Source organism: Bison bison, unplaced genomic scaffold (assembly GCF_000754665.1).
Source record: "Bison bison bison isolate TAMUID 2011002044 unplaced genomic scaffold, Bison_UMD1.0 scf7180017851055, whole genome shotgun sequence".
Lineage (NCBI taxonomy): Eukaryota > Metazoa > Chordata > Mammalia > Artiodactyla > Bovidae > Bison > Bison bison.
Window position 1 is genome coordinate 18,782 of NW_011481628.1, and position 10,954 is coordinate 29,735.

General features: G+C 41.2%; 1 protein-coding gene across 1 annotated transcript in view; it reads left to right on the top strand.

Moving 5' to 3' along the window:
- The window catches only part of LOC104995883 (multidrug resistance-associated protein 4-like), a gene marked incomplete at its 5' end in the record, with an annotated part of 34,276 nt that overhangs the window by 9,018 nt on the left and 14,304 nt on the right, over positions 1-10,954 (top strand). Inside the window, one exon of the mRNA XM_010849941.1 lies at positions 8,816-9,040. Within this exon, the coding sequence (XP_010848243.1) occupies positions 8,816-9,040 (225 nt within the window). The remainder of the gene's footprint in view (positions 1-8,815; positions 9,041-10,954) is intronic.

The following is a 10,954-nucleotide window of genomic DNA, read 5'->3' on the forward strand; positions in this document are numbered from 1 at the left end:
TGCAAGGAGATCCAACCAGTACAGTCCTAAAGGAGATCAGTCCTGGGTGTTCATTGGAAGGGCTGATGTTGAGGCTGAAACTCCAATACTTTGGTCACCTCATGCGAAGAGTTGACTCATTGGAAAAGACCCTGATGCTGGGAGGGATTGGGGGCAGAAGGAGAAGAGGACAACAGAGGATGAGATGGTTGGATGGCATCACCGACTCAATGCACATGGGGTTTGGGTGAACTCTGAGAGTTGGTGATGGACAGGGAGGTCTGGCGTGCCACGATTCATGGGGTTGCAAGGAGTCGGACATGACTGAGTGACTAATTAGGACTGAGGACATTTTTAGTGCTTAGTACTTGATACAAATGCTGAAAGTGATCCTTGAGGAAAATATCCTACAACCTCAAGGAATATGAGCCTCCTGGTTTGGAGGAGCTGGTTTGGAGGAGCCAGAGCTCCAAGAGCATGCCCTTCCCTGGGCTGTGCCCTCCCTGTGGGCCAGGTCACCCAGGTCAGAAACTCCATGTGGAGGAGCTCCAGCTTCACCATGAATTCATGCACCCTCCATGCTGGTTTCTGTTCTGGCTGTGGAAGTGGTTTGCTGGTTGAAGGGAGAGTCTTGGTATCCTGGCTTTGGTGGAGATGGAGGAGGGGATGTGCAGGAGAAAACCAGGGACAGAAAACTGTGAGGTCAATGACCTCCGTGACCCTGAAGATCCTGGGTCAAGACCCCGCAGTGAGATGGTTCACCTGGGGACACAGTGCCGTCAGTCCCCTGTTCTGGCTGAGCCTGCTGGAGGTCTGCTGCAGACCCCCCTGGGTGGCTCGTGCTCTCCGTGGTCCCTTAGCACTGCCTTAGGGGCACGGGTGGCCTGTGAGTGTGTGAGGGCAGGAGGGATGGAAGATGCAGTTGCTGTGAAAGGGGTGTTTTAGGTGGAGAAGGTGGTGAGCTGTCCTCAGTTCATTGTGTTGGGGTGAGGTGGGTGGGCCAGGTGGTTTACAGGTGGGCGGCGTGGCTCTTATTTAAAGGCTGTGCTATACTGAAGGGCACTGTGGGCAGTGGGCAGCTGGGCAGGTGAAGTCTGCCCCACACAAATGGACAGACAGAGAATCTGTCAGCTCCCAGGTGACTGGGTGGTCCTGGGAGACGGAGTTCTCATTGATGACAAAGGTGAGTTGACAATTGTGCCATAGGGTGGGGACAGGTATGTGGGGCAGAGTGCCACCTTAGAGAGAGCTCTGACCACCAAGATGCTGCAGTGCCTTGTGAAGGGTGGGGTGGAATGTTTATTTCACAGTTGTCCGGCCCCAGGAACACTTCCTACTGGGGATCCAGGAAGGCCAGGCCTAGGGGCTGCATCAAGTGCAAGTGGTAGAGCCCCAGCCCCTCTTTCAGGAGGCTGGTTGTTGGGTGGTCATGGCAGAGAAGTGGGGAGTTGAGGACCTGGTAAATGGGGGTCTCATCTCAGTAGTAGTACTACAAGTACAAGTGGCAGTTACAAAGGGTCATACTGAGTAGTACTGGTGGTGGCAGCCACAGTACTATTAGTAGTGCAGCAATAGCAATAGCAAGTACTCGAATTAAGTTATGTATCAGGAACTGCCACGAGCACTTTATGTGTAATAACATTTTTATTTCTTTGGCTAACTCAGCGAAGTTGTAGGTTTTCTATTACCCTCATTGTAGAAGAAAGGACTCTGAACCCAGGTAATTACATAGGTTGCCTGTGGTTACAGGGAGTTTAAAGGACAAAGTGAGGTTCCATTTCAGGCACTCTGACTTACAAGCCTGATCATCTCAATGACTAAGAGTTTATCCAGGGTCAGGAATGCTTGTCTTTAGAGCTTTGTCTTCAGGGTCTCAGACACATGGATCCTGAACTTTGTTTAATATAATAAATAGGATGCTAAGAACTTCCTGGAGCAGGAAGTCGGATTTGGGATCATAATTGTGAGTAGTTTTCAAGTGACCATGTCCCCTGGGTGCCAGATTTGACTAGGATGTTGATGCCGGCAACAATATCATGCTGTGGTCAGATGGACCAGGAGCCTCTTAAGAAGCCAGCTTCCCCTCATTACTGTCCCTAAGTGGTGATAATTTTAGATAGTGGAAGATCTAAACTCACTTCTGGATTCTCTAAAACATGAATACGTTTACTTTGTAACCTCCTGCCCTCTTTTAATTCCTGTGATGCACAGACGACTCATGGGTTACCCATGGTTCCCAGACAGTGCTGTGACCAACCACAGCAAAGGCACTCCTGGCACACAGTGGGAAGAGGCAGGGTGATGTCAGTCCAGCATGAGGCTTTTGGGGTTAAGATTTTAAAGTGTGAAACCTCTGTCCTGTGCAAATTGAGGAGTGATCATAAGGCTTGGGGAAGCAAGTACCAGGCTAATGTCCAACCTGGAGCACTTGCAGGTCACCCCTGATTAGAACAGAACAGCCAGCGAGTTCCCGGCACCCTGGCCCCTGTGTGCACCTCCATGGGGACCTTGGGTGAGGAGAACAGGTCTCTGCCTGCCTGGGGCCCTCAGAGTGGAGAGGAGGGGCCCGAAGACTCTTCCTGGACCAGAGACACAGAGACCACCTCCCCAGGTCATTAGGGCTTCTCTGTGAGAGATGAGGTGTCCACCTGCTGGTGTGTAAGTGGGGTGACCTCAGAGAACCAGAGGGGGTTCACCCAGTCCAGTTCACCCAGTCCCTTCCCCTGAGGGGGGCGGAGTGACCACAGTTTATGTCCTCTTCCTGGGAACCTTAGAAATGGCCTGGCCTTGTCTAATTACTGACCTTTGTCCAAGGCCACTTTTGCTGATTGTCTCTGCTTTAGGTGGAGAATGTAGGAAGCACATATTTGTGTAAATCTTTATATTGGAGCTCAACTGATGAGCAGGAAGTAAGTAGAATCCTCTGCATCCCAAAGTGGGCTTTGTGCCTGGACTCAGCGCTTTGTGCCTTGACTCACTCCTGGAGAGCTGAGTGGTCTTTGCATTTATTTCCCAACCCTTTCTTCCATGTGTCCCTCACTTCTGCTCCACCCAGGAGGCTGAGGAGTGGCTGCTTGTGACAGAGATATGTGGGCTCAGAGCAACCACTGAGGACCACACAGCAAAGGAGAGGAGGAGGGGGCACTGAGCCAACTAGAAAGGGACCTGCAGAACAGACCTGCTCTACTGATTCTTGAGAGCATAGCATTAGCCATCAGGTGTTAGTAATATCCGTGATGACCTTGAGACATATATGAGGGTAATGCTTTTCGATTCATTTTTTTAAAAAATCTATACTTTTATTGCCTCATTGAAAAAAAGTTTTAAAAATTGAAGTATGATTTTTGAAGTATAATATGAAGTATTATACTTTATAATATAATGAAGTATATATAAATATTAGCATAATATATAATATTATATATACTAATATATAATATAATAATATATAATATATATAGTGTAATGAAGTATAATATAAATATTATATTAGTTTCAAGTGTATAGTGAGTGTAGTGACTCAGTATTTTTGTACATTATTAAATGATCACCCTGATCAGTCTAGTTATCATCTGTCACCATACAAATTTTTCCAATGTTATTGACTGTATTCCCTATGTTGTACATTACATTCCCACGACTTATTTATTTTATAACTGGTTTGTGTCTCTTAATCTCCCTCACCTATTTCACTCATCCTCCAATCCCCCTCAATCCATTTTCTTTAAAAAATCAAGGAAATAGATTATTTCCTTGATGATTCCTTTTTTTTAAAAGATTGCTTTCATAATGATTAAAAAAATCAAAATCCTGCTTAGAAGTGAAACTTTTAATTACTTTCCAGAAAAGTTGGCTTTTAGAAGTGACTTTTCTCAAGAGATCTCATTCAGCCATAATGGCCTATAAACAGCAATGAGTTTTCTAAGCTCTTTGTGAAACCAGCCTCTGCCATTAAGGATAGAATGCATCTCTTCCTAGGACTCCTGTCTTTTGTGCATACTGTAGAAATCCTTGCTAATTTTTTGCTTTCTGATGTGACAAAATGTTTCTAGTTTATCTTTACACACAAAAAAGCTGTGCACCCTTAAGTAAAAATTTGCCCCAGCCCTGGAATCTCCATTTCTCCAAGCAGCCATGGTTCCTTCTAGTGGGAAATGGTATTTAGAGACTATGGTCTGGGCACTAGGGGTGCTCATTGCTGTTGAGTTGGCTATTATTTCTCAGCTTTTTCATTGGACAAGGCTAGTATACATTTTTTTGTAGTAAACAAACCTTGAGTTTATATGGGTATTTTCAATCTAAATCAGATTCAGGACAGTAGTGTTTTTACTTTATCTTTTAACTCTTAGATTGGTATCTGTTTTCTTTCATCATCTGTTCTCTTTTCTGTCATGCCTAATCCCAGTTCTCAATGATATCAACATAATTACTCATTTAAAAATCTTATAGTATCAACACTATTAACCATAATGTGACTTTTGGAAGCTTTTTGTATTTTTTTGCTGTTCATATTGTCCTTAGGCATATCACACAGGGAATGTGTTTTCAAATTATTTTTTTACAACCACTTTTAATAATTATTTTTTTGTATAACTCAGCCTACTGGATGGATATACCTTTTGTTTCATTTCACTCTGAAATTTTAGGAATTGCTTTTTAAAACTTTATTGTTTTATAATTATAATTCTGTATAATATTCTTCTGGGAAAGATTAAAGGCAGGAGGAGAAGGGGACAACAGAGGATGAGATGGTTGGATGGCATTACCAACTCAATGGAGATGGGTTTGAGTAGACTTCAGGAGTTGGTGATGGACAGGGAGGCCTGGTGTGCTGTGGTCCATGGGGTTGCAAAGAGTCAGACACAACTGAGCGACTGAACTGAATTGAACTGATATTGTTTTCAAACTCTATCAACAGAAGAGGCTGTTTTTAAGGAAGTCTGATATCCTTGTTGGCTCCATTCTAATTCTCCCTCCCCTTTTAGAGGTAACATTACAAATTTTTATTCATGTTTTTATTTTGTAGATATAGTATTTTATAAACATTTACTTTTTTCTGTAGTGTCAAATGAAAGGTCTGAATTTCATCATTGGAGTCTCAAGAGTTTGGATTCATAAGGAATTTTCCTAGAAGCATGATATGTAACATGGAACTCTGGTTAAAACCCTCTGTGGCACTTGTAAGTCCTTCAGAGCAGGTTCATGACCCCTCCACGTCCAGATGCCCTGATGATACAGGAGAATACCAGATGCTTACATGGGATTAGTTTCTGCATCCAGCATCTTCTAGGGAGAGGGAACTTCAGGCTCCATCTCTAATCATTTGAACCTAAATCAGTTTCTGGAGGCTGGGTTTCAGGCCTCAGAGTGCTCCTAACCCCTCCCAGGTGATGGTAAGCTACAGTCAGGATGAAGACCATTTTGTCGGGAGGAGTGAAGTTATATGTAGAATGCTAATGGCTATTTTTTCCCCTGATTCACTGCTTTTCCTCCTTAGCTCTGGATCTTTCTCAGCTCTACTCTTTGTCACCTGTTCCCCCATTTCTGAAGATAAACTATCTATTCATTTTTTCCATAAGCTCATTATTTTCTGCTTATATACTTCACTCAAGCATTTTTTTAGTTGATAGCTTGTTTCTATTTTCTGTGTTTTATTAATTTTTCTCATAAAGTGGAGATGGTGGAGTTGGGTAAGAAACCTTTTAAGTACATGTAGAAATGTAATGGGGAAACTATCCTGACTGGGGAAATTTTAGCACTTAACCCTGTGAGAAGTTCTCCTAAGAAGCAGGAAATGGGGCCCAAAAGCCAAGTACTTTCAGAAGGTTGAATACTAGGGACTGCACCATGAAATGTCTGTCTATTTCTCTCTTACCCTGAGATTTCTGTGGAAACTTGAACAAATGTTGTCATATTGTATTGGACTCTTTTAAAAATCTTTTATGGTTTCACAATTGTGAAGAATTCCTGTGAAGGAGTAAGAACTCTAATCTCAATTGGTTTGTGGAAAGAATATTCACAGATCAAGCTTAGAAGTCAAAGATGAAGGATCTTGGAAACAATTTTTTATCTTCTCCCTGCTTATCCAGAAAGTTTTAATTTGGTTAGTTTCAAGTTTGTGAAAGTCACTCAATTGTGTCTGACTCTTTGTGATCCCTACAGACTCTACAGTCCATGGAATTCTCCAGGCCAGAATACTGGAGTGGGTAGCCTTTCCCTTCTCCAGGGGATCTTCCCAACCCAGGGATCAAACCCAGGTCTCCCACATTGCAGGTGGATTCTTTACCAGCTGAGCCACAAGGGAAGCCCAAGAATACTGGAGTGGGTAGCCTATCCCTTCTCCAGCAGATCTTCACAACCCAGGAGTCAAACAGGGGTCTCCTCACTGCAGGTGGATTCTTTACCGACTGAGCTATCAGGAGAGCCCCCAGTTTCAAGTTTGATACTGAATACTTTCTCAGTTGTTTTTTACCTCACTAATTGAGGGTTAGGATCAGGAACAGACAGAAGAGTAGAAGATATAGGTCCTGGACTGGCATTACTCCTTAGTGAGGCTGTTTGCTCAGCTGGCATATTAAATTCTGTCTCTCAGCAGAAAAATCAAGACATTTAGGCAGTAATGACCTGCGTTTATTTTGCAGTATTTTTTTTTTTTTTTTTGCTGGATTTGTTGCATTTACAGTGTTCTTTAAGTAGGTGGCATTACTCTTACTTTTCCTGTAATTACAACGATATTAGGACCAAATAGAGAGCTGAGTAACAGACAGCAGTGATTCCCGAAGAGAATCACAGTTTTAGGACACTTTGGGATGGCAGGTGTTACTGCTGGACTTCTGGTGGAGAGCCCCAGGTTTGTAGCCTGCAGCACTGGGCTTCCCTTGATCATATCTGGGCTGGGGACTGCCCTGTGTAGTTTGACATTCTTGCTTCTCTGTGTAAGCCTCCAGACTTCTACCTAAGTAAACTCTATAAGCAGTGTGTTTTATAATCTATGATGTGAGGGGCTCTTAAGCTTTTAGCACCTCTACGGGTGAATGATGGGGCTTTCTGGAAGTGTCTCAGTGAGCCTTTGTGTTCTTGAAAACTGGTCATCTTACTCTTATATGGTCATCTTACTCATAATTCTTCCACTACATGGTCTTCTCTTCTCTGGAGTAGATGAAATCTCCTGTGACCTTGTGGAAGGTAAGGCAGGTGTTAGAGCCTATGAACATGTGTGTGTAGAGCAATATAAGAGTGCCTCATCCATTTGAGTGCCTCATCCGTTTGAGACATGGGGTCAGCTTTCTGTAAATAATTTGAGCAGGCACTAGTTGGTTGAGCATAAAATGCTTTTTTGTTATGCTTCACATTTTGAGCTTTGGATTCTTCTTCCTTTCCTCTTGTGTGTGGGTGCCTCAACTTTGTACAGACAGTAGAGAGCTCTCAAAAGAAAACCCATCTGGGAACTTCCCTGGTGGTCCTAAGAGTCTGCCTTTCAATGCAGGGGTCACAAGTTTGATCTCTGGTCATGGAAGTAAGATATTACATGCCTCAGGGCAACTAAACTGGCAGTTCCCAACAAGAGAAGCCTGCGCACTGCAATGAAGACTCAACACAGCCAAAAAAAGAGAAACATTTTGTGCTGGAGGTTTCTTTGTGGCTGATGTTCCACAGTTGAGTAGACCATTTGATAGTAGAAGTTGACACAGATCAAATCCAGACATTGATTAAGAACAATCAGTGTTATATCATACGGGAGATAGTCAACATACTCAAAATAGCCCCCCCCCCAAAAAAAAACACATCAAAAGTCATTTTACCATTTTGTTTATGTTAATGACTTTGTTGTTTTGTTTCCAACTAAGTTAAGCAGGGGGCAAAAAACCCTTCTTGACCATATTTCCCCACTCAATTCTCTACTGATACGTAATTATTAATAAAATGCTCCTTTTTAAAAACAAATTGTGATGGGCGATGAAAAGTGGATACTCTACACTGATGTGGCATGGAAGAAATCATGGGGTAAGTGAAATGAACCACCACCAACTGCACCAAAGTCCAGACTTCATCCAGAGAAGTTGATGTTATGTATACTGTGGGAGTGAAAGGGAGTCCTCTATTATGAGCTTCTTCCAGAAAACCAAAGAGTTAATTCCAGTGAGTACTTCTCCCAATTATATCAACTTAAGGCAGCACTTGATGAAAAGTGTCTGAAATTAGTCAACAGAAAATGCATTATCTTCCATCAGGATAATGTAAGACCGCATGTTTCTTTGATGACCAGGCAGAAACTGTTACAGCCTGACCTGGAGGATCTATCCCATCTTCTATATTTATCAGACATCGCACTTTCAGATTTCCATTTATTTTGTTTTTTACAAGATTCTCTTACTGGAAGAAAATTTTAATTCTCCAGAAGACTGTAAAAGGCACCTGAAATAGATACAAAGTTTTCCTCAAAAAGATACAAAGTTTTGGGAGGATGAAATTAGGAAATTGCCTGAAAAATGGAAGAAGGTAATGGAACAGAACTTTGACAAGGTTGTTCAACAAAGTTCTTGGTGAAAATGAAAAATGTGCCTTTTATTTTTACTTAAAAACCAAAAGAAGTTTTTGGCCAACCCAATACTAAGGCTTAATGTCTTTGATTGTAAGATTTTGGCTACGTTAAAACTAACACTGTTGTCTGCTTGTCTTTTTTGAGATAGTGGATCTGTGCATTTTTCTTTTAGATTAGCCATGAATGTAGCATTTTCTCAAGATGGCTTTTTCAACATGCTAACAATAAAAGTAAAGCTTGTATTAAGAAAAACTGACATCACTTGTATTTCTAATTAAGGTTTTTTTCTTTCAGGAAGGCACCAGAGTAGTTCAACCCATATTTTTGGGGAAAATGGTTAGTTATATTGAAAACTATGATCCTGCCAATTCTGCTGCTTTGCAAGAAGCCTATGGCTATGCAGCAGGGCTGAGCGCCTGCGTGCTTGTGTGGGCCATTCTGCACCACTTGTACTTCTACCACATGCAGCGTGTGGGGATGAAGCTGAGAGTAGCCGTGTGCCATATGATCTATTGCAAGGTGAGTGTCGCTCGGTACCACGGTGTGTACCTCCCCTCAAGCATCATAAGCATTTTGGGAAAGTTCTCTGAAAACTAAAAATTTGTAACTGGGATCATTTACACCTTCCTAGAGAGTCTTGCTATTTGCATCAGGCCAATTTTGTTGTTGTCATTTAAGCAAACTTTACCGGTAAATAATGAAAAGTTTTGTGTTGAGATCGTGTCAGAGCTGCCTTTGATAACTTTTATCCACAGGTTGTTGCATAATATCCACTCAGCTTGTAATGGATTCTGATTATCAAATTGGTTTTCAATGTTTTCATACTTAAATCTCATAGCTGTATTTGTAGAACTTTTGTTGTTCATTAAAACCTTCTTTTACATTGAAGCTGTATTTAAAAGTAAACTTCAGTGATTGGATTTATAAAATTAAATCTAGGAGCAAAAAATGTATTTGAGAAAGGAAACGATTATATTTTTAAATGAAACATCTAATCATATTGAATATAATTGTGTGAACTAAAAAAACATAAATGGAATCCATGCCAAACATAGACTCACTCACTATATTCTATAGTTATGATTGTTTATAATGGTATTAAAGAATAGAGCTGAATGTTGGGATGAAACTTGAAATCACAAGTTTGTTTTTGGTATTTTGATGAGAATTTGTTGCTATTTATTCAAGTTGTTTAATTCAGTGTTTCTTTTTTCTTAAGTATGCATTTTAGCACTTTTAATAAGACCTGATTTAATGTGTTCAGTGATTTTGTATTGAGAAATGCTGCAGAATTGTTCCATAGTTTACCCAGGTCTTAAATAGTTTAAAAGAAATAAGGATTTTGGGTGATTTTATTAAGGATTTGCCACAGATACACCAGTGTTATAAGCTGAAGGGCTGTTTATAAACTTGATCTTGGATGTCTCTTTGCCCTGGGCTGTTTACTTTTTTCTAGAAAAAAAAAATTATGTAACTGTTATTTTATAGTTGAAATTTGTAGAGAGAGTAGATCTTAAATGTTCTCACCACACATACAAAAGGGTAACTACATGTGATGATGGCGTATGTTTGTTTTTCTACTGTAATTGTTTCCCAATGTTTATTTACATCAAAATATCACATTGCACATATTAAATACATTTAATTTTTACTACAAATAAACAAAATCCTCATTGAAAGCTAAAACCAAAAAATTTAAATGAAAAATATTGCTTCTCTTATTATTTGCTACATATCTAGAGCTTCTGTTTCTTGGGAATACTTTTCTGGGTAAAATGTAGCATGTGTTTTCCCCATCTTTCCTTTAGTAAAATCTTGTTAAATCTTGGGACTGTGAACTCAGGGCCCTGGCATCTCACTGTCTGTGTTTGGCTATGGCACATGAGTCCAGATTCTCCTTGGGTGACATACCCTCTAGTTAAGTGTCTTCATTGTCAGTCATCATCATATTTGTTATTCTCTTACACCTTGTTGTACCGTTTAGTAGAAAAAATACTTAGATTTCCCCGCAAATTCAGTTCAGTTCAGTTGCTCGGTTATGTCCGACTCTTTGAGACCTCTTTGGACTGCAGCACACCAGGTCTCCCTGTCCATCACAAACTCCCAGAGTTTACTCAAATTCATGTCCACTGAGTCAGTGATGACATCCAACCATCTCATCCTCTGTTGTCCCCTTCTTCTCCCGCCTTCAATCTTTCCCCACATCAGGGTCTTTTCCAATGAGTCAGTTCTTCACATCAGGTAGCAAAATACTGGAGTTTCAGCTTCAGCATCAGTCCTTCCAATGAATATTCAGGACTGATTTCCTTTAGGATGGACTGGTTGGATCTCCTTGCAGTTCAAGGGACTCTCAAGAGTCTTCTCCAACACCACAGTTCAAAAGCATCAATTCTTCAGTGCTTAGCTTTCTTCATAGTCAGACTCTCACATCCA